The sequence below is a fragment of the Lycium ferocissimum genome, chromosome 9 (assembly GCF_029784015.1).
Source record: "Lycium ferocissimum isolate CSIRO_LF1 chromosome 9, AGI_CSIRO_Lferr_CH_V1, whole genome shotgun sequence".
Lineage (NCBI taxonomy): Eukaryota > Viridiplantae > Streptophyta > Magnoliopsida > Solanales > Solanaceae > Lycium > Lycium ferocissimum.
The window spans coordinates 37,838,628-37,862,635 of NC_081350.1; the positions used below are offsets into that span (position 1 = coordinate 37,838,628).

General features: G+C 35.5%; 3 protein-coding genes across 3 annotated transcripts; 2 read left to right on the plus strand and 1 right to left on the minus strand.

Annotated features, from left to right (window-relative positions):
• Positions 1 to 9,847: 9,847 nt before the first annotated feature.
• LOC132030601 (reticulon-like protein B4) lies at positions 9,848 to 12,376 on the plus strand. Its single transcript, XM_059420300.1, has 5 exons — positions 9,848 to 10,168; positions 11,101 to 11,281; positions 11,589 to 11,730; positions 11,874 to 11,943; positions 12,035 to 12,376. The coding sequence occupies exons 1-5, from the start codon at positions 9,889 to 9,891 to the stop codon at positions 12,202 to 12,204; spliced, it is 843 nt and encodes a 280-aa protein (XP_059276283.1). The 5' UTR covers positions 9,848 to 9,888; the 3' UTR covers positions 12,205 to 12,376.
• Positions 12,377 to 13,231: 855 nt separating this feature from the next.
• On the plus strand, positions 13,232 to 14,915 carry LOC132031886 (reticulon-like protein B2). Its single transcript, XM_059421761.1, has 5 exons — positions 13,232 to 13,310; positions 13,584 to 13,602; positions 14,308 to 14,449; positions 14,583 to 14,652; positions 14,741 to 14,915. The coding sequence occupies exons 1-5, from the start codon at positions 13,232 to 13,234 to the stop codon at positions 14,908 to 14,910; spliced, it is 480 nt and encodes a 159-aa protein (XP_059277744.1). The 3' UTR covers positions 14,911 to 14,915.
• A 1,452-nt stretch (positions 14,916 to 16,367) lies between these two features.
• LOC132030603 (uncharacterized) lies at positions 16,368 to 23,547 on the minus strand. Its single transcript, XM_059420301.1, has 16 exons — positions 23,318 to 23,547; positions 21,703 to 21,824; positions 21,525 to 21,613; positions 21,415 to 21,450; positions 21,175 to 21,259; positions 20,661 to 20,703; positions 20,464 to 20,558; positions 19,853 to 19,917; positions 19,229 to 19,725; positions 19,057 to 19,144; positions 18,827 to 18,967; positions 17,849 to 18,417; positions 17,462 to 17,600; positions 17,316 to 17,384; positions 17,078 to 17,206; positions 16,368 to 16,628 (listed from the first exon to the last, which is right to left on the minus strand). The coding sequence occupies exons 1-16, from the start codon at positions 23,530 to 23,532 to the stop codon at positions 16,515 to 16,517; spliced, it is 2,496 nt and encodes an 831-aa protein (XP_059276284.1). The 5' UTR covers positions 23,533 to 23,547; the 3' UTR covers positions 16,368 to 16,514.
• Positions 23,548 to 24,008: the final 461 nt, after the last annotated feature.

The following is a 24,008-nucleotide window of genomic DNA, read 5'->3' on the forward strand; positions in this document are numbered from 1 at the left end:
ATAATGTAAAACTAATTGTTAGCGTGTAGAATTTTGATTTCAGAAGAGTAAGTTTTCTTTACGATTTTAACATTTGTGTGCTGATAAGTTTTAAAATCTTTGATTTTTGAAGTTACTCACTGCTCTTTGGAAGCCTCTTATATAATGGATTTTCATCCAATAAGCGCTATTTGATATTTTTATTTTAATTGTAATATGTTTTGGTTCAAATATACATCATCTGTGTTTTAAAAGTTAACCAACTAGCTTTAGATTCTGTAGTAGATAAGAATAGAATGTCCATTTGTGTATCATGTAGATCATTGAAATCTTGTAAACTATACATAGGAATTCGTTTGTATTTAATAGTTATTACACGCAGAAAGCTCTAAAATTTATTCACTTTTGTTTATTAAAAATATTTGGTGTCAAAAACCATTAGTTGTTTATCGGGTGAAAATAATTTTCTATACCTTTGATTTAGAAATCAAATTTTATGTCAACTTTTAAACAATATACATCATCCCCTCCCTACCATACGCAATGTCTATTTTGCCTTTACGATTTTATATATTATAACCCTTAACTCCAATTTTATATCATGCCCGACTTGCCAAATTTTGAACCAGCTATAATGTATCACTGAGGGCAATTTGCAGGATTAGCTTTCGCTGGGGTGGTCTTTAATTTTTGACCCTCAAATTGGTGGTTTTTTAACTTTACCTTTAAGCTCAAATTTTCATTGCAGATACGTGGTAAATTCTGCCTTGCAAAATTGTACCTTGCGATTTTTTTTATTTTTTTTTAATTGAAATTTACAGCACTAACCCACAATATTAAGTTAAGGCCAAAACTTAAAAGACCACCAATTTGAAGGACTAAAATTAAAGACCACCCCAAATGGTACAAAAAAAAGTATCACTGAGAGTGCTATTGCAATGAAAGAGTCCATTCTAAACATTGGGTCAAATTTATTGAAATAGGCCTGTATATTCTTGCACAATATGAACTCTTGGGCTAGTATAATTAGCAAAATAATCCCACTGAACTTGGGTCCACCACGGACCTTCTCTGTATATATATGTTCTGCTTGGCAGCCTTTAATAATGGTAAATGAATGGCTATAATGGTTTTTATTGTTTATTTATCTCCTATATATATTGGGGCTATGAGTCTATCTACACAGCACTTATAATGTTTTGGCAAAAAGGCTTCAACTGAAACTTCTTGCCACAAGCTAAGTTCACTTGTGTGGATATTACATCTCAACCTGAGGGTATCAGCCTATATAAAAACAATGTTTGAAATGGATTCACTTCCGTTTTTATTACGGCAAAATTATCAAACTGTTTTTCATAACCAAAAAATTATTCAATTTGGTGAAAATATCAGAGATCATTTTTTTTAAAAAAAAAAATAAATTAAAAACTCACTCAACTTTGTTTAGCTTGTATATAAGATGTCTATGTTATTTCTTCATGGTGACTATTGTGGTCGTTGTGTAATTTTAAGTACCTTTTTCGTTATAAAAATATTTTGGTAACTTTCGTGCTGCTTAGATAAAATCGAGTAACTTCTTCATTAAGGAAAACAGTTGAGTGAAGTTAATATAACTAAATTATTAGAATTGAGTGACAGAAATTCACTTATAGAAGACTTGATGGGCACTTTATATGCTAAATCTAAATATTGTACTAATTCAGTTTTTTACGATTAGTTTGAAAATAGACAACTTAATATTGTTCAGAGAAGGCATGCCATAACTTATAGTCATAGACAACTAAATTCGATGAGAATGTAAGGTTCTAATTAATTTCGAAATATTAGTGGTTTGACCAATAACTAGCTTAAGAAATTTCTCTCTTTTTCTTAATTGTGAAGTTGCTGCTGCGACTTTATCATCTTCCTATTGTCGGTTTGGACGGAGAGATTTGGTGCCATTTATTTCTAATTAATACAGTATGCTAAAGTAATGAAAGAAAAATCCAAATATGAAAAGCTGCATAGAGAATTGTGGGGTTCAAAATTATCGATAATAGAAAAAATTAGTACCATCATTTGGAAGTCATGTAGCACGATATTTTCGAATATTTTAAATTAGCTTAATTGGAAATAACCATTACATCTTATTATCTAATACAAGTTTTATTTCTCTGTGAATATATTTTTACTCCGAACTCTGAAAGCTGCCAATTTTGTTTTCTCCCTCAAACTAAGCAAGGAAAGAGGAATTTTGGTAGAGACAAATCTTGGATTTTAAGCTTGTGAGTTCTCAGTAAAATAAACTAATATGCAATAATAATTGAACAAAAAAGACTTCAAGGGAAATCGATTCCACATCAAGAACGCAGGCACTGGAACAGGGTTCTCAAAAGTTCTTTTTAGTAATGGATTCCCAACTAGCAATTTCTTGTATAACTAACGGGCTCTCAATATAAATACAGGATTAGGTTATCAGGTGTGAGTTCCCCGGAACCCTCAACCGATACCCTGGATCCTCCTTATTTTGGGATCTAGTTTCCAATGGAGCTTTAAATATCTTTTTTTTTTTTTAATGCTTAAATATAATAAAGATTTACATTAAATACAATACATTATTCAATTCAACTTGTCTTATTCATTTTCTAAAAAAGAAACACGTGTGATCATGCCTTTTGAGAATTTAAAATTTGAAATATATAAACTTGAATTTTCTCTAAATTACTATATCGGAAGTCCACGTCTTATTCCATATTAATTATTGTTAAGTGCCTTAGTTGATCTGCACGTAAATTGCTTATAATATAAAGTTCGAATTAGATGGCTACAAGTGCATGGCTTGACCTCCTCTGTTAAGAAAAACAAATAATTTCTAGAAGGTACTATATTTAGTTCTTGATAGTAATGTCTTTCTGCATGTCTATCTAGTATCCACAAAATACAAGTGGGATTTTTTTTGTGTGTGTGATATTGTTCAGCAGAACAATTTGACGAATTTTCTTTATTTATGATCTGTAATTTACATCAACTAAATAAAAGGAAGCAACTGAAGTTAACGTTTTTAAATACTTTTGGAGATAAAAATGGAATACTCACTAGCAGTATTGCGAAGATGGTTGAAATTTCTCTATCCTTAATTAAAATTTCTAATTTGAGTCCAAAAATATAGAATCTATTGGTAAAGATCATTTTATTCTCTCATTGAGCGCACCCAATCCGAAACTAAATTAATTACGTATCAAATAACTAAAAGAATATTAAATAGCAATAAAGAGTTACTAATTCGAGCTCTACGTGTGAAGCACCTTCAAACGTTGAGAGTACATGTTTCTTATTCATGTCGTAAATTTGATGAATCTAGATTAGTTGGTTAAGTAAATTTCAATTTTAACAATTTACATCCTCAAACAAATCTTTCTACGTGGTCAAATTTGGCACACATGTTTTAAGGTCAATTTACATCTTCTTTCTACGTGGTCAAATTTAAATTCATATACTTCATAATAAATAATTTTTGAAAATTATTTATCTAGAAACATGATGACCATCAAATTTCTTGATTTGTTTGTCGTATTTAGGACTTGAATGAAAAATTAAAATTAAAAGTAGATAGTAGGAGTTTTAGATGCAAATTGAATGGGTTGGGTGTATAAATAAAATATCATATTGATAGCTGGAAAGAAAAATGAGTTATTTATAAATAATTGGATATTCTTAATGATTTAAAATCTTTTGAGAAAAATCGTGCGGGCTTAACCCAAAAACGGATAATATCACAACATGTTAAGAGTATCTTGAGGCCGTTTAGCCCAATAATTAGTATTAGAGCTAATGGTTTAGAGGAATGAGTATGAAGGAGGTCGAGTGTGGCGTGGATTTCTTAGTTTTGCCCGTCTACGAGTGGCTTTATAACTTTTATCTAGTTTTGAAGACGATACAACCTTTTCGGCTTTAACTGTAAATAATCTAATAATGTTGGGTGGCACACACAATATGTTTAATCTCTCCGACCATGAGTTATTATAATAGAAACGAAAACTTAGTTCGAAAGTCTTCTTTTGAGGGAATATCGTGCGGGCCTAAAGCGGATAATATCTTTGGGTCGTTTAGCGAACACAATTAAAATTACCACCTACTAATATTATTACCTCGAAGCTATCAATTTGTACAGTACCATCACGCGCTCCCATTTGTCTTTACATTTTCGTCCTTCTAGTACCTTCCATATTCAATTTGGGTCTGCCACGCCGATAAATCAAACGGCCCAAATTCTCTCTCACATACTAGAATCTCTCTCCCCTTCTCCACCAAGTAAAATTGGAAAATTGTCTTTAGCCCCTCAATTATTGTGGAAGTATCAATATTGATACCTATATTATTGACTAATTAGTGAATTTTCATTTTGTAAAATTGTATGCTTCTATAATCCCACAATAAAAGATTCAATAAATTTAGCAAATTTTTTATTATTAAAATGTGACTATTCATCTTTAACGTTTAGAAAAAGTTAATTGGTACTTCATCATGACATGAATGATTGAATGTTGTGTTTATGCTAGTGAAAGCAAATTAAAGTAATGATTAAGAATTACTTATACTTAAATATAAAAGGCATCACACTAACTTTTAATAGTAGAAAGTTGGAAAAATTACATAACACAAAAATGATATTATTAAAATAATCCTTATAATAAAGTACCCCAGGAGGGCAAATTACAAGTTAGAATTAGGATATTTGCACCTAACAATGGTGCCTTTTTGGTGAAATGTACTTATTCTTAAATAGAACAAGTCGAAAATGAGATTTGTTTTAAATCTTATTGGACAGAGTTGGATATGTGTTGATTGAATTTAAAATACATTCGATAAATTTATTGAGATACACACAAGTTGTTATGTTAAAAAAATTACTCCCTTAGGCCAGATTAGTTGACATGTTTTGTTTTTTTAGAGTTTAACTAATTTTCGAGTTAAATTGAATTATATCAACAATAATATTTTAAAATTAAAACTTATATACTTAGGAATTATATGATAGATACTATAAGTAGTAACTTTTCACAAATCAATATGATGAAAAAAAAAATATATATATATATATATGTGTGTGTGTGTGTGTCACGACCCAAATAGCCGTGAGTGGTACCCACACTAATTCACCTAGTGGGCGAACCAATCCCTTTAACCAACCATCCAGCGAGTACCAATTACTTAACCAAATTTTAAACGTTCAAGGATATAAACAAGTAATAATCATCCAAACACCTAGCCATGCCATAAACAAATAAAAGTGCGGAAATCCTAACTGTTACAACCCTAAAATTCAAAATTCATCGTACAAGGACTCTAAAACATGAATGTCTAAAGAATGAACAAGTCACGACCCAACCGAGGCCATGACGGTACCCTACAACTCACCCGGCACCTCTTATCATACATTCACATTTACGGTCAAAGGTGAGCCACATAGCTTAATCATAATTTCTATCAATCATTCATGCTAATCTCATATCAACAATACATTTATATCACCATCAACAACTATGCCCATATCAATGTACATAAGCCGACGAGGCTAACAAAATGACATACAAAATATAAGCCGACAAGGCTAAATGCATCTAACCATGTACACATGCCTACGAGCCTCTAAGAAGAGTATGTCATATCATATAGGCGGGACAGGACCCTGCCATGCCCATAAGTATGTACACAAAAGAATAGATACCAAAAGTTGTAGCTCCGAATGAGATGGAGCTCCACTACGTAGTCCCGGAGTAATAAAGCTATGGATCAAGCCCGTCTCCTAGCCACCGCGGCATGACGACAACATTCACAAATAAAAGGACGTCGGTCAAGAAAAATGTACCGAGTATGTAAAGCATAATCAACATCATTATAGAACATAATAGATAACATAAGAAATAATATAAGATGGGAGGTAGTAGAACCATCGTCATAAACACTTACTTGCTTTTCATAGGGACCTTCCATTTCTAATGCGTGATCGTGTACATACATCCATATCCGTATCCTTATTCGTATCCGTATTCGTATCCGTATTTATTTACATTTTCATATCCATATTCATAATCGTATTCATATTTGTATTCGTATTCATAACATACCCGATCGCGAAAGTTCGGTAATTCACATACCCGGCCATGGCAAAGCTCGATGATTATACATACCTGGCCCTACCAAGGCTCAGGGTTATCTGTACCCAACTGCAGTGGTGTGCGCGCAATACATATCATACCCGGCCATATAAGCTCGGTGTTACATAATAGTCGTACATAGACACATATACATAAGAGCTCATAAACGTCTTTGGCATCATTACTATCATCGTTACATTACATCTATCCTTAGAGGATAACTCATCATATAAGGAATTCAGTAGGCTCAAATCATAACGAGAATCATGAGCTTTAGTAACTTTAAAGATGGAATCATTTGGAAGACATTATAGACTCATAAAAGGATGGGTATATAGCCAAAGAACCATGCCTTATTAAAAGAAGGGTTAGCCTTACATACCTTTTCGTTCAACTATTCTATCGCTTGAACGTTCTCCTTCAATGCTCACGTTTCTACCTTCATTAGAGTTTATACTAACATTAGAAAATCGATAGCTTAGCATACTTGACTAAAACTAGAGAAAATTGGGCAGCATCTCCTTTATTTATACAACTTCCTCCATATCATATATCAACTCCCAAACATCTATAATAACATTCACAACCTCATATCAATAGTCTTTATTCACCTACATTATCCATATTTCTCAATTCACTTCACATCATCCATATCCATGGTCATGGCACACTATTACATTCACTCATATACAATGTCTATCCCATGTTCTTAATGTCATTTATAACATGATTATAATCATAACATATAAAGAATCATGACTCATTCCAAGCTACTACCCAAAATGATACTATTCTCACATTCATGATCCGTTTTATATCTCCTTCTACAATCCAAGTCTTTCAACCTCTCAATACCTTAAACAACATGGAAAGACCATAAAACTTACCTTAGATGGTGTAGGAATGGACTTTGGGTGGAAACACTTCACTTGAGCAAAACCCTAGTTCCACTTCCACTTGAATTTCTTGTCTTGGACGAGCTTTAATGAGTTTCTTACACTTGATTCTCTTGGTTTGATGAAGTTGATCATTAGTATCTCTTGAATTCTTGTGGGAGAAGTGTGGAGAAATGTTCTGCAGAGTTCTTGAGAGAAGGGGAGCGAAGATGAAATGAAATGAAATGAACTTGGTCCCCTTAGTAATAACTCCTAACTGTCCCGTCTCTGTTTATCGACCAACATACGGTCCGTATAATTTATATGGACCGTATGTCCGGCCGTAGATTTGTCCAAAGGAGGTCGCCCCCCCTTCCGGGCGAATATACGGCCTAACATACGACGCATGTTGTTGGGCCATATAATGCCTGCCCTTTCCGAACTCGTTCTCGTCGACTCGTTTGATCTCCAATCCTTATGGATCCTTCTTAGCACTTTTTTAGCACCTCATTAACAATCTAAGGGACATTATATCTCTTCTGCAAAATATCATTAAGTCATCATTAACTTGTTACTTGTAAATCTCTTCCGATACGTACCGTATACCTTGCCTATCTTGGCAAACGTTCTTCTCTTACCTCGAATGTCTTTGAAATCTCAATTAAGATCATCAAATGCTATTTCTTACTTATTGAAACATCGTATACTTCGTGCCCTTTGTTAGTCTATTCACTGTGCATCAACGAAATTTTTTTTCGAGGTGTAACAGAACAACTGTCTGAACTAAACATAAATGTCTGAAATGGAATAGACATCCAAAATAAGAAAGATCTTCAGGCGGCCTGGCATGAATAGGAGCTCACCCTCAAATCTGTTGGAAACTGGCCTCACACCAAATATGAGGTTTGGTAGACGTCTCTGGATCACAATCTGCACTCAAAAGAACGCAGCAAGGTAGTATTAGTACAAACACTATGTACCGGTAGATATCATAGGCCGACTAAGATTAGTATTATGCATAACATCACAAAACCAATAAAATAACATATAGGCACAACAACACATAACCACAATAAATTATCAATAAGAATCATCCCACTGAATTAAGATAAGCTCACACAACCATCAACCAATAAAAGTAACCCAAATCATATAATCACTAACACAGCTGTATCTCACGAATTATCTCATCTCTATCACATATCTGTACACACATGCTAAATGGTAATGTTTGTCTAAATAGTCATGACTGCGCAGGGACCCACATGTCCATGTACCACTCGCTCCGAACCGACTCCGGGATCACAAGCCCATAACTAGGCCACATCCTCACACCCTGTTAAATGTGCCTTTTCATATTTATATTATCTTTCTCATCACAATGTATTTCCGTTCCACAATCTATTAAGAAATGTGAACAATCAGTGCATCAATATCAAGAACATAAGTCACCACCATGCCACAAGTCATATTAAGACGCAAGAATCAATTTATCAAAGGTATGAACAAGGGATTACTCCAAATCAATAAGAAGAGTATTCATTAACTCCTTCTTTATCATATCATAATAGTCGATCACATAATCAATCAACCAATATCAAATAAAGGAGTTTCCACCACACTTTATGTCCGAAGTCCTAATCATGCTTTTCCTATCAATTTCATAACATATACAATCAACCAATAAAAGTCTAATTCAAGTAGAACGTAACCTACCTCAAAGCAGAACTGGGACAATGCAATCACCCCGCGATAGCTTTCCCCTTTCGCAAGCTTCCGAACGTTTAAAGTCTAGAAATACAGCGCTATATGAGTATTCGAATAGGTGAACTATCACTTAAGAGTGAATTCATACTAGTATTGATCCCAATAATCACATTATATCCATTCATGGGTTTTCTGATCGTTTCAACCCTTTTACAAACAGTTTTTATGCTAAAGTTATCATCTTTATGAAACCCTAAGTCTCAATACATCACTCCCATCTTGTAATAATCAAACTCTCATCCTAGGAAGTGATAATCTATGCTCCTAGATGATTAAACAACAATAAAATCAGTAACCCATTTATTTATTTGAGGGTTTGCAGTTTCTAAGGTTCTATCCTTTCAATCACCATTACAGACCCTTTAACTAATCATGGAATCTAAAACTATGATGAAATGAACAAAGTGAAGGGTTGAGACCTACCTTTCAAGAGAGTTATACCTAGCCCAAGCACTTGGCCACGGAGTTCTTGAAATCGTTGCGCAATCAAATGGGGAATGGGTTCGGAATAAATAATATAAAACACGAGTTCTGCCTCCCGTCGATCTCTGCAGCGGTCAATGTCTCGTTGCATAACGGAAACCTCACCGCAGTCACTAATCGTTATTTACGACGGACCCATAACGCCCCACACCAACAAGTACTCGCCCATTTTGAGTAGTAGCTTAGGGTTTTCCACCAGCTTTCACCCAAAAATTCCAACATCAATCCAAGGCCCTACAGACGCAAACAAAGCATGCACACATCCATAAAAATGTGCTACGGACTCACTCGCGGCCTCGAAATTCCCAACGGAGATCTAGTTTTCTAAGTCACCCCCATAACGACGTTACAATATATTTTAAAATATTGATCAAAGTTAACATAATTTGAATCTAGAGAAACAAAACATAACCACTAATTTGGAAAGGAGGGAGAATAAAAAAAAAGGTTACATTTTGATAATCAAATACTATAAGATGGAAAGTAACGTTCACCAATAATTGAAGGACTAAAAGCAAATAACAGCAATTATAAAGGCACCTACAGATTCATCCAGATACCGAAAAACCTCTCAATCTTTTTTCTCTCTCAGTATCTCTGCAACATAAAATAAATCTCGGATTTTGTAGGGTTTCAACACTATCACTATGACGGAACTCGAAGAACATAATAAAGAGGAGTCAATGATGGAGAAAATTGCTGATACACTTCATCTCTCCAATAGTAATCATCACGATAAGAAAACGACGTCGTCTTCCTCTTCTTCTGATTCAGATGACGATAAGAAACCCAAAACGGTGTCGTCTCCGCCGCATAAATCGTCGTCTCCTCAGCCTGCGTCACCGGTGACGTCATCTTTTAAGTCAAAAGTTGGTCGGCTATTTGGTCGGGAACGTCCTGTTCATAAAGTCTTCGGTGGTGGTAAACGTGAGTTCATTTTTTCACTTAAATTAAAATATTAAACTTGAAAAGATCTTGTTACTACAGTAACTTTTTCTTTTTTTACTGTGGAAAATCTGTAATGAATATTCAGATTTTGATTTTTTTTTTTTTAAATTTTTATATCGATATACTTTTTGATTAATCACTAAACAACTGAAATAGTTGGGGTGAGGTTTATGAATCTTTCTATTTTTAGTAAATATCTTGTTGGTATAGTTTTTTTTTTTTTTTTTAAATCTCGATATACTTTTTGATTAATTGATCAATAAACAAAAGAAAGAAGTTTGAGTTAGATTTATCAATCTTTTATTTTCATTTTGTACTATTTTGGTGTGTGTATTTTTGGTGTTTGACTAAGATTGATATAGGTTGATGTTAGATAACATAGTGGATCTTTCATTTGATTAAGGTTTCATAGTTCATTGTTTTTAGATCTGGATCTGTATATTGTAGTCCTATAGTAAGTTTAAAGGGACTGTAAAAAGTTAAAAGCTTTTGACTTTTTGTTTGTGTACTTGGTCTGAATAAGTTACTCAATTGCCTCTAACTAGTTTTAGTGGAGTACTTTGTTAAATAGTTTGGCATTGAGTGTCACCTTTGAGATGATTTGCTGTTTGTTTTTTTATTAAAGTTTCGATTTTTTAGCACAATTTTTTTTAATTCCTTTTTGGGGTTTTGGAATTTGTATATATTTTAGGCTGTGGATGGTGCAAGTTTTAAGAAGGGTTAGTTTGAGTGGAGAAAGTATTAATTTATTTCTCGGGGCAAGGGTATAAGGTTAATACCAATCAAAAAAAAAAAATGGAAGAACTCGTAATCTAAATGGAGTGGAATGGATATTGAGGATTCATATATCCGATACAACTCGACTGATTTATTCATATAATAATTTTTTTGGTATTGGTTTGGTGGTGCAGCTGCTGATGTGTTCTTGTGGAGGAACAAGAAGATATCTGCATCATTTCTTGGCGGGGCTACAGCTATCTGGGTTCTCTTTGAGGTAGTAGAATACCATTTGCTTACCCTTCTCTGTCATGGTTTGATGATTGCTCTTGCTGGATTGTTTTTGTGGAGCAATGCTAGCACCTTCATTACCAAGTAAGTTCTATTGCTCTTATACACAAATGCTACCACTTTTACAAGGAATATGCTTAAATGTTACAACTTTTAAGAAGATTGGTACAGCGGACATAACTTGTTTAACTTTTAAGAAGATTGGTATAGCAGTTATAACTTGTTAACTTTTAAGGGGAATATATATATATATATATATATATTAGAGGATTGGTATAGTAGACGTGGGAATATAAATTAGAGGATTGGTATGTCAGACATTAACTAGTTTGGGATTGGGGTGTGGTTTATTGATTCCTGGATTGATATATGTTTTCTTTACCCTGTGTAGATCTACACCACACATTCCGGAAGTTCACATCCCTGAGAAACCCGTATTGGAGTTTGCCTCTGCTCTTAGGAATGAGATGAATCGCGCCTTTACAGTTCTGAGGGAAATTGCATCTGGAAGAGATCTGAAGATGTTCCTTTTGGTGTGTCTCTTAAATTTTTGTGCTAATAATCAATGATACTTTCATCAGAATGATTAGTTTGGTCTCAAAATCTCATGTCTAGTCACATTATATTTGGGAGTTTGGGTGTGAAATTTCATGTTATGATCCTGTACCTTTACCAGGTCATTGGTGGCTTGTGGATCGCGTCAATCTTGGGCGGTTGCTGTGATTTCTTGACCCTGTTCTACATAAGTAAGTAACGTCACCCCTGATCAACTCCTGTCTTAGATTTATATGCTACTTCTGGGATTTGAGATTGATTTCGTGTAATTTTTTGAAACAGTTGTGGTGGTGCTTCACACTGTACCTGTTCTCTATGAGAAATATGAGGATCAAGTGGATTCATTTGCTGAGAAAGCCTTGCATGAACTCAAGAAACAGTATGCCGTCTTTGATGCAAAGGTATTGAGTAAAATTCCTCGAGGACCATTGAGAGATAAGAAGAAAGCTTAGACATTCACTATCTGTTGTGGTATTATAGATGCGTCTTGTGATTGTCCTTGTGAATTTTGATACAAGATGGTGGAAGTGTCTTTTAGGTTCGAAGAGAAGGTGGTCGAATTTAGTCTGTGTTCAAGATCGTGGAATTTATGTTAATGTATAATAATGACATGGAATACTCTTTTATGTTTTTGTTTATTTGGGTGTTCTGTTTTTATTTTTGTGAAGTATTTTTTAAGTTATTTTCTTTTATTGGCCAAATCCTTTGACGTGTGACAAACTGATTGAAGACGATTTATCAAATTCACGTTAGAATTCTATTAACGTGAGAGGTGGGACTAGGTAAAAGATGTTTGTGGCATGTTCTTTAGTAGGTCGGCAGTTGTCCACATGCTGAAATGATGGTGTGTCCTAATGGCAGTATTGAGAGGGACTGAATGGAAATTTTAAGTTGATGAGGACCCGACTTTTGGTCTTTTTGCCGACAATAATTGTTTCGTTTCTCCTGAAATTGATTTTTATTTTGGACCAATGAAGGGTGTTAGTTGTTACTTTTTTTCTCTTTTCAAAACGCGATCCGTTATAAAATGTGCTATATTTGTTACCTTTAAAAAGATACTCCCAAAAAGAGTTCATTTAGTCATTTACACACTCTTTAAGAAAATATTAACTTCTAGATAAAAATAAGTAATTTGATTAAATTATCTCTAATTAAATAGGCATTGAGATTTGATTATATAACACGTAATAGGGATAAATATGAAACAAATATGAAAAAGTAAGGTTGATTTTTTTTCTGATTTGCTAAGTGGATTTTTTTTTATCAAAAAAAAAAAAAAAAAAGACAAGTGGACTCTTTTTTTAATCCAGAGGGAATATATGTTGTTGTTGTGTTAATGTATTTTTCTGGCATTTGTATCGGGTTATCAGAGTTGCTGATACATCTATTCCTAGGTTTTGCACGAAATAGTAATCTGAGAGATATATTAGTGTTGAAAAGCTTTAGGTTCTTGAATGGACGAGGTTTAAACTTTAAACAATGGCAAATTCTTCATGGTTCTTGAAAAACGGGTATCGTAATGGTTCTTCGTCGCCATGTTCAAGTTTTACTTTGACAAGTTAGTCGATGTTGATATATAGAAGGCTGAATCTGATTGTTATAATAGAGATTAGACGGGAAATGTGGATTTTACATGCTCCCATCAACCAAATAATTGCAGAAATACATGGCATTGCAAGAGAGTATCTATAAAGAATTTCTTCAACTGATACATCAATAAATTGTTGAGAGAAAGTACAAGCGGCTGGCTTCCTCTTTAGCACTTTGCAAAGAAGAGGAAGGAAAAAACAACTCTGAAATCTCTTCCTCCTTTTCCTTTGGTGTTAAACAGGAAACAACCTGTACCTTCAGTAAGTGTACAGTCTAAATATTACAGAACCAACAACACAACGATTTCATTCAAGCCTACAACATAAAACTACAATTAAATGCAAAGCGAACAGGTCAGCAAGACTCAGTTACGACCAGCAAAGTAAGTCTCTTGATCTCTACGACTGTTCTCTAATCATCTGAGAAAATACTCTTATCACCTCTTTAACAACTTCTTTCTTTTGTCAGCATCTTGAGTTCCCAAAGATGCATACTGTATGAGGGGTCGAGAAGGGTGCAGGAAGATGAAATATAGCTATCCTACAGAAAATAAGATAACTGCTCTTTTTTCCTTGATCCTCCTTCCCCATATAACTCATTCCATTGTTTTAGCTCGCTCATTATCGATCCACCGGCTGCAAAGCTAGCCGCAACCTGTTACACAAAAACAAGGGACACGACGTGATCAAAATGTGGTACTGAGATAATATCCCCGCATGCTGCAGTCACAAGTACACCGTGAAATGAAGATTGTATAGCGGACATAACTTGTTTAACTTTTAAGAAGATTGGTATAGCAGTTATAACTTGTTTAGCTTTTAAGGGGAATATATATTAGAGGATTGGTATAGTAGACATGGGAATATAAATTAGAGGGTTGGCATATATCAGACGTTAACTAGTTTGGGATTGAAGTGTGGTTGATTGATTCCTGGATTGATAGATGTTTTCTTTACCCTGTGTAGATCTACACCACACATTCCGGAAGTTCACATTCCTGAGAAACCCGTATTGGAGTTCGCCTCTGCTCTTAGGAATGAGATGAATCGCGCCTGTGCAGTTCTGAGGGAAATTGCATCTGGAAGAGATCTGAAGATGTTCCTTTTGGTGCGTCTCTTAAATTTTCGTGCAAATATTCAGTGATACTTCCATCAGAATGATTAGTTTGGTTTTGTCTAGTCACATTATATTTGGGAGTTTGGGTGTGGAATTTCATGTTATGATCTTGTAACTTTACCAGGTCATTGGTGGCTTGTGGATCGCGTCAATCTTGGGCGGTTGCTGTGATTTCTTGACCCTGTTCTACATAAGTAAGTAACGTCACCCCTGATCAACTCCTGTCTTAGATTTATATGCTACTTCTGGGATTTGAGATTGATTTTGTGTAATTTGAAACAGTTGTTGTGGTGCTTCACACTGTACCTGTTCTCTATGAGAAATATGAGGATCAAGTGGATTCATTTGCTGAGAAAGCCTTGCATGAACTCAAGAAACAGTATGCCGTCTTTGATGCAAAGGCATTGAGTAAAATTCCTCGAGGACCATTGAGAGATAAGAAGAAAGCTTAGACATTCACTATGTTAGGAGGAAGAAAAAGGGAGTCTGTTGTGGTATTATAGATGCATCTTGTGATTGTCCTTGTGAATTTTGATACAAGATGGTGGAAGTGTCTTTTAGGTTCAAAGAGAACGTGCAGTGTTCAAGATCGTGGAATTTATGTTAATGTATAATAATGACATGGAATTCTCTTTTATGTGTTTTGTTTATTATGCTGTTCTGTTTTCAATTATTTAAGTTGTCTTCTTTTATCGGCAAAATCCCTAGACTTGTGACAAACTGATTGAAGACGATTTATCATACTCACCTCAGAATTCCATTATAACGTAAGAGGTGGGACTAGGCAAAGATGTTTGTGGAATGTTATGTGGTAGGTCGGCACTTGTCCGCTATGGTCCACATGCTGAAATGATGGTGTGTCCTAACTGAGCTAATATGGCAGTATTGTGAGGGACTGAATGGAAATTTTAAGTTGATAAGGACTCGACTTTTGGTCTTTTCGCCGACAATAATAATTGTTTCGTTTCCCCTGAAATTGATTTTTATGTGGACCACTGAAGGGTGTTAGTTGTTACTGTCTTTTTTTTTTTTCTTTTCAAAATGCCATAGCTGTTATAAAATGTGCTATATTTGTTACTTTTAAAAAGATATATGTTATTGTTGTATATAATTTTAACAAACTGATCTGATGGGTAAAAATCTCGTTAGTTTTGATGTCTAAAGTCGGCATAGTCCAAAGGTATTCTGAACGTTGGTATCATCTTTAATGTGTTAAAAATTCACTGCTACATTGCTGTTTGTGTATTTTTCTGGCATTTGTATCGGGGGTATATGATACTTTAATGTGTTAAAAATTCACTGCTACATTGTTGTTTGTGTATTTTTCTGGCATTTGTATCGGGGGTATAAGAGTTGGTGATACATCTATTCCTAGGTTTTGCACGAAATAGTAATCTGAGAGGTATTACTGTTGAAAAGCTTTAGGTTCTTGAATGGACGAGGTTTAAACTTTAAACAATGGCAAATTCTTCATGGTTCTTGAAAAAACGGGTATCGTAATGGTTCTTCGTCGCATGTACAAGTTTACTTTGTCAAGGTAGTTCAAGTTGATATATAAAAGGCTGAATCTGACTGTTATAATAGAGATTAGACGGGAAACGTGGATTTTACATACTCCCATCGTCAAGCAAATAATTGCAGAAATACATGGCATTGCAAGAAAGTATCTATAAAGAATTTCTTCAACTCATACATCACTAAATTGTTGACAGAAAGTACAAGCGGTTGGCTTCCTCTTTAGCACTTGCAAAAGAAGAGGTAGGGAAAAACAACTCTGAAGTCTCTTCCTCCTTTTCCTTTGGTGTTAAACAGGAAACAACCTGTACCTTCAGAAGTGTACAACCTAAATATTACAGAACCAACACCACAACGATTTCAAGCCTGCAACATAAAACTACAAAGTCAGTCTCTTGATCTCTACGACTGTTCTCTAATCATCTGAGATATACTTATCACCTCTGTAACAACTTCTTTCTTTTGTCAGCATCTTGAATCCCCAAAGATGCATACTGTATGAGGGGTCGAGAAGGGTGCAGGAAGATGCAATATAGCTATCCTACAGAAAATAAGATAACTGCTCTTTTTTCCTTGATCCTCCTTCCCCATATAACTCATTCCATTGTTTTAGCTCGCTCATTATCGATCCACCGGCTGCAAAGCTAGCCGCAACCTGTTACACAAAAACAAAAGACATGACGTGATCAAAATGTGGTACTGAGATAATATCCCCGCATGCTGCAGTCACAAGTACACCGTGAAACTGATTGAATGAGTTCACCCAAGCTTAAAGAGGTCAAACTGACTGCTATGAATAACTGCAGTTGTTAAATCTTTCTTAATGGGATCCAGTCAACCAAAAAGGGTGCATTATTTAGGTGTTACGTTGCCTAAAGAAGTCCATAGGACTTGATACGTGATGTCGGGCCAAATAAAAAAAAAAGTGCCATTTGGTGTGCAACTTATTCCTGCCATTTGGTGTGCAACTTATTCCGTGAACTCTTGATCATTCACAGCCCACATCAAGTACATAATTTTCCGAAGAAACCTCTCGAAGAAAAAGTAAGTTCTTACTATGTTAGCAAACCACGGACAACAGAGATACAGAGAAATTCCTCCAACCTGATTTTTGGCTTCTTTGAAGTCTGCCATATTCAAAGGCCGGATAGTGATCACCCTATCCTCCTTATCTGCATCTGTAGGTGGAGCAACTCCAGCATTCTTAGCTTCCTCAGCTCTGCGCTTCTTCTCCTGCAGAAGTTGAAGGTCATTAATAGGAGAGGCGAATAGAACAGTAAAGGGATGAACAAGCAAAAATCAATTAGCAATATAAATTGGTCAAGGAAGATATTTCACGTACTATGTCTTTGAGTCTTTCTTGCTGTATCAACTCTCTAACTGGCCGGTATGCAGCAGTGGTGCACAGATTCTGTCCCAAGAATTGCCCACATATTTCTTAGCTGGTGAGATTTAAAGAATATGAAAACCAGAAACAAGTTATACAACCTTAAGATCACTTCCAGAGTAACCTTCAGTCATAGTCGCCAGCTCCTTGAAGTCCAATCCTTCATCAACTCTCTCCTTGGCCAATAGAGTCTTCATGATCATTTCCCTGTTCTCTGCTGATGGTAAACCAACCATAATTCTGTATTTGAGAGGGGAGATGATTACTATTCGACATAAAAAAACAGAAAAAGAACATAGTGGTACCTAACACTAGAAATATGCTCCCAACGTTAATAATAATCTAGGAAACACCGAATTCATTATCTCCTCGAATGTGATTCCTGTTCTTAACAAAGCTCAACTCTTGTATATATCATAGGCTGATATTTATCATACTTCATGTTTAGAAAAGAAATTACTATTCATCATTGGCAGATCAGATAGTACCTTCTCTCAAAACGCCTAATAATTGCTTCATCAAGGTCAAATGGCCTATTGGTAGCAGCAAGAACAAGAATTCTTTCACCTGCTTTTGTCAGTAACCCATCCCAATGAGTCATGAACTCATTCTTTATTTTCCGCATAGCTTCATGCTCCCCCGCTCTAGATCTCTGGCCAAGCATGCTATCAACCTCATCCACAAAGATAATAGTGGGAGAGACCTTAGCCGCAAGAGTGAACAAGGCACGGACATTTTTCTCATCTTCTCCAAACCATTTTGAAGTAATTGTAGACATAGACACATTGATGAAACTTGCTCCAGCTTCTCTCGCGATGGCCTTCGCCAGCATAGTCTTCCCTGTGCCAGGGGGCCCAAATAGCAGTATTCCTCTGCATGGCTTCAAAAGGCCACCTTTGAATAGGTCCGGTCTCCTCAGGGGCAACATCACCAATTCCTGAAGAGATTCTTTGAGTTCGTCCAGGGCACCAATATCAGCAAATGTCACACCAATTTCATTTGCTGGTATGACTTCAGGCCTTATGCGCTTCTCAAATTCATTGTCAGGGGGGACTTCCTGTTACAATCAACATAAAGCAATCTTCGGTTGAAGTGGTAATAAGGAAAACAAGGGATTGTGCCCCATATTACAGTAAATTTTGTAAAATGAAGAGGACAAGTAAATCATGGTAACGTTCAGTGCTTAGGAGTATGACTGATAATCTGCTCAGCTAAAGGATCGAAACTCAAGATACAGAGGTCCCAGAAACATAACTCTGAGCTTGTGAGAATCATGGTTAGAACATTAGCATATTAGAAGAGTAAAGTTTTAATCAGCATGTTCTCCTGCATTGACAAATATCAGATGTGTCGTGTTTCACACATATAAATACATATACCATGTATTCATCAAATCATTAATTACTCAATATATCGCATCTTCTCTTATTTTCCGACAGAGCTGAACAATCAGAATGCCAACTCACAGGAGTTTTTGGCGCTGGAGTTGAAACGTTTCCATCCTTTACTGGAGGGGCAGGAGCTTCAGCTTCACCTTTTGTTTCTGGGGGGATACCTTCAGTTTTGTCTTCGGGTTTTGCAATACTGGTTTCTGGGCCCTGAGCATCCTAAAATAAATGAGAATAACTTAAAACCTCTGAAGTCTACTATTTCAAAGTTACATTGGTCTTCTCAAACATAAACCAAACTCTCCTACCTTCGATGTTTCAGCTTGTGCTTCGAGCTTTAAGGTATCCTTCCCAGCAGATTTTCCTTCCTGAAATACGTCCAATCCATGGGACAAGCTGTTGGTTTTGAAAGTCAGGAATTCAGCAAGATTTTACACTTGTCATCATACAAAGGGAGAAAAAATAGAACATAAGAGCGACCTTGAAGATGAAATAACAAGCTTCCCATTTCTGTATTCAGGGTCCTTTGTATTCATCAGATGGTACGAGATTGCTGATACCACAATTTCTTCTATATAGTTACTGAGGACCATGGTGTCCGCCATACAAATTGAACCTAGATCTTCACATTCTATATCATTAGCAGAAAGTACTTCCATTATGTGATTTCTGTTGTCCTGAAACTGGATCATCTTCATATCCTCTTCTAGTTGAGACTTCCAACTAACAAGATGGGTTTCCTCTTCTGGAGGTTTGATTTCAAGGTTATAGGGAAATATTGAAGAAAGCCTTTCATCTATTTCCCTATAATCATTTCCAGGGTCCACAATTCTTGAACCAAGGATCAGAACAGCTCCAGATAATCGCTTCAGCATTTTCTGGAATAACACATATATCTTTTCTGATCTACAAAGGACTTTCTCAACATCCCTGAGATACAGAACAATGGGACTGGTTTTTGATACTTTGACAAGAACCTGTAAGTGGAGTCAGCAATCTTAGTCCGACAAATATAATAGAGAAAGATCAGGCAATGGCTATAAAGGACAAATTATACTTGATTATTAACAAAAAGTTTGGGATGCATAAAACCCAAATGAATACCTTGTACAAGGTCTGTATAAGAAGCTTCTCATCAAAAGACCAGCTACTGTTGCGCGTAAGTGGAGCTGTGAAAGAGTAGAGTAGGAAAACATTTGCATCAATTTATTGATGCACAATTCGAAGCTTAAGCAGATCTATAAATTCTATCTCAGAAAAGAATCCTACAAACTCTTCCATGAAAGACCCAATCTCTGGGCAGACCCTCAAAGGAAAATAATGAAGCACATTCAGTCACTGATCTACAAATTGAGTCACAGCTGACAAGCTGGGTAGAATCTCTGCCTACTTACAAGGTAAGAAATAAACACTCCATAGTTCTCTAAAAGAATCTCCTGTGTAAATGAAGAGAGAAATTCAGAATTGTTCATTGGCTTGTCTTTAAGAATTATAATTAGCCCGACAGAAGGTTCTTAGAACCTAACAAAACTCAACCCTGGGATCTCACCATTTAGACAAAAGGGTAGAAGAATTTAAGCCAAAGCTTGGAGAAGAGAGTTGGGGAATCAATTACAGTCGAACTGCTTCTTAAGCAATTCGAAGGGACCAAGGCAATTAAACTAATTCAGTGAAGCTTCAAGGAAAGAAATCTCATGGTTGATGCAAGTCAAAACCTGGATTTCCTGATGAGCCATATGAAGTAAAATTATTCAAATTCGCCGAGGCAGATGCGTTCCTACGCATATTTGTAGCTTTTAAAGACCCATCTCTGCAAGCATATCAGGAAACAACAATCAGACATGACCAAGAAAAAAAGAAGGAAAAAAAGTGAGTAACATATTCATAGGATAAAAGAAGACTGATGTCATACTTTGATCCGATATCAACTCCACTGCTTTGTCTACGCAATGTGCCTGCAGCAACAGAATCACATGCATTTGTTTTTAAAAAAAAAAAAAAAAAGCAAGCAAAACAAAACAAAAAAAACGAAGCATAGATTTTGGAGCATCAAGTTGCAAAATCTCAGCAGGTTAGCCAAAACAATCCACAACAATAATAATTGCCAGGGCCAACCAAAAACTAAAAGCTTCAATGTCTACAAAGTTAACAACTACAATTTTCATAACCGTACTCAAGACTTGTTTAAATAAAGAAGCTTTACTCGGTGAAACCAAAAAGGTGCTCAAAATTCGGTAAACTTATAATCTAGTTTATTTTGTATCAGCATTGCACAGAATCTTAGCTTTTCAGGAGACTTGGTTGTTTTGTGGAAAAAAAAAAAAAAAAAAAAACTTATAATCTAGTTTTTCTGTATCTTTACTGCATAGAATTGCCAGCTTCCTAGGAACTTGGTATGTTTCTCTGTAAAGTGATCTAGTTCATACCTTTGTTTTCCTCCTTAGGCTGAAGCATGGAAAAGGATCCAAACATTCGCCCCAAAGTTGTCTCCGATACAGACCTTTTAAAAGACTGCAATAATCGAAGTTATCAACAATCAATACAGATTTTACTTAATGCATCAATATCTTTGTATATGAAAAATGAATTTCTGCGAACAGATTGACATGATCAAATGAGGAAAGTTGGGCATAGGACAAGTGAGAAGATGTGGACTTTTGACTTACATATTCTTTGCATGTTCCTCCATATTTGCTTTGCATCTGTAGAAGGCTGGCCATCAGAATATTCAGCAGATGGAGAAGAAAAGGTGAATCTAGGCTCTTTATTAACATACCTTCAGTGAAAAATCAGTTACATCCAGTAGCAACAGCTTGGCATTAAAGTAATGAGCCAATGCCTTGGCAAGCATTTGTTGATAAAGTTCTGGAAAATGCAAAACATAAATAGAAAATGAATGGGTAGCAAATCGGAAAACTCAAGCCAAATCCAATGTATGGTATGCAAAAACTAACCAGCAGGCCCTGACAGCAAAATTGTTCGACTAGCAGGGGAGAGGTTGCGAGTATGCTTAGCAAAGTCGGCATTTGTCAAATGAACAAAAGCAGCACTTGTCAACAACACCCTTGTTTGCTCACTGTCATATGATATGTTTTCCAAAATCAGTAAGTTGCAGCACTCTACTAAGTCAAGTCACTCAGAAATTGCCAAAGTGGCAGATATTGTTGATAGACCAAGCAAAGAAGCAAAGCTTCTTAAGAGAGGGGACTGAAGAAAAGAGGTCTTTATAATGATAAAATTCAACAAGAACATAAAGTCCAGCCTGATAATGCAAACGGAGACCACTCAAAAAGAAGGCCTTAAGTTACCACAGAGCTGATAGTACAAAGCACTTGATTTGTGGAACAAACAGGAAGTGAGCCTAATTTCAAATGCAAACGCTTGTCATTTTTTAAGCAGCAAGTACACAAACTTTCCATTTCCTAACTTGACGTTAGCACAAATTTTCAAAAGAAACAGAGTTCATAAGTTCCTGGGACATGCAGCTCTTGTACATAAAGAAGCTGCATGACATGCGAAAAACTACACAATTCAGCTTCTTCTCAATCAAGACAAAGCAGAAGTTGGAGGACTTGGGGTCAAAAGCTGATTAAAAGCTTAAAAAGTGCAAATTCTGATATAATCAAGCTTTTAATCTAAAGACAGGTCATTAATCTGACCAAACAGTCGACCTCTTTCTCACTCACAAGCAAAGCCAGATCCTTCATTCAAATCATTGGAGTATATAGAATACCAAGAAACAATCTTCAAATTTCATTGCTTTGATCATGGTGATAACATATTGAGAAGAAAGCCAGCTTTAATGCAGCGTAAAAAATCCTAAGGTGAACATAGGATATGAATTCTCTTAGCCTGAAGGTACCAACAAGTAAGGCCAGTACCTCCAAATCCAAGAACTATGTCAGTCTCTTGAGCCTAATAGAAGTGCTACATATACTATATTGGCTAACCTTCCAACAATTCCACACACTGAACTCACTCAAAATCAGAACAGAGCTTCAACAATACATATCCGGAAAAAATAGAAGTGCTACATATTACTTCTATTTTTCAGATATTGAACATTAAAGACCAGCAACAACAATATACCCAATGTAACCCCACAAGTGGGGTCTACCCCACCTTTGTGGGGTAGTGAGGCTATTTACCCTCGGCTCAAAAAGAGAAGTTCCCGAAGGAGGGAAAATATAAAATAGCAAGATACAAAGCAAATGAAACAACATATAGTACCACACATTGGAGAATAATTACTCCATCTGTCCCAATTCATTACAGACGCTTTTCATTTTAGTATGTCCCAAGAAGAATGTCACCTTTTTATATTTAAAAATAATTTTATTGTTTTGATCTTGAACCACAAATTTCAAAAGTCTTTTTTTTTTTCCCTTAAATTTCGTGCCTAATCAAATGGGAACATAAATTGTGACGGAGTGAATACAACTAGTAATAAGGAGGATAGTAGATGAGGCTAGTCCCTGCCTCTCCCACATAAAGAGCATTACAGATATAAATGAAATGAAACAGGGCATAGGCGAAAGGTTTTTTGTTCCACTGATTATTTTCCTTTACCTTAGGTAGTATGGAAACTCATCAAAAGTGACTTTACTATCTTTGCCATTAGCTATGAGATTAAGCATCTCTTGCTCCATAATAATGGGTGTAATAACATTAGCAGCAGATCCACCAGCCCATCTGCTAACTGTCTGCCCTGAAGCCAAACCAATTCCAACTCCAACACCTATGCCCACACCCAAAGCTGATAACAACATATTCTTTTGCTCCATCTCTTATACGTCAAATAACAATAAATATAATTTAAAAAAAAAAAAAACTCTGATATTGCAAAACAGAGTACCTCAAGCAACGCTATCAAACAACTCGATTTTTCCCCCTCTCAGTTGAAGAAAAAATCACGATTTTTGTATGGATAAAAAACAGAAGATTTTATATTAAACTGAGATTTGGAAGACGAACGTGCTTAAAAACGTTGAAATCGGTTAAAACTTAAACGTAAACTTTGGTAAAACAGAGTACCTCAAGCAAAACAACTCGTCTTTTTCCTCAAAACGAAGAAAAAATTACGATTTTTCAATGGATAAAAAGCGAAGGATTTATATTAAACTCATATTTGGATCCGAACATGCTTAAAATAGTTGAAATCTGTCAAAACTTTGCCGTAAGCTTTGTTTAAAACACACAGAAATTCAAATATTTGATTCTTTTTTTTGGAATTTTCTACTAACACTTTTCTCTATCCGAA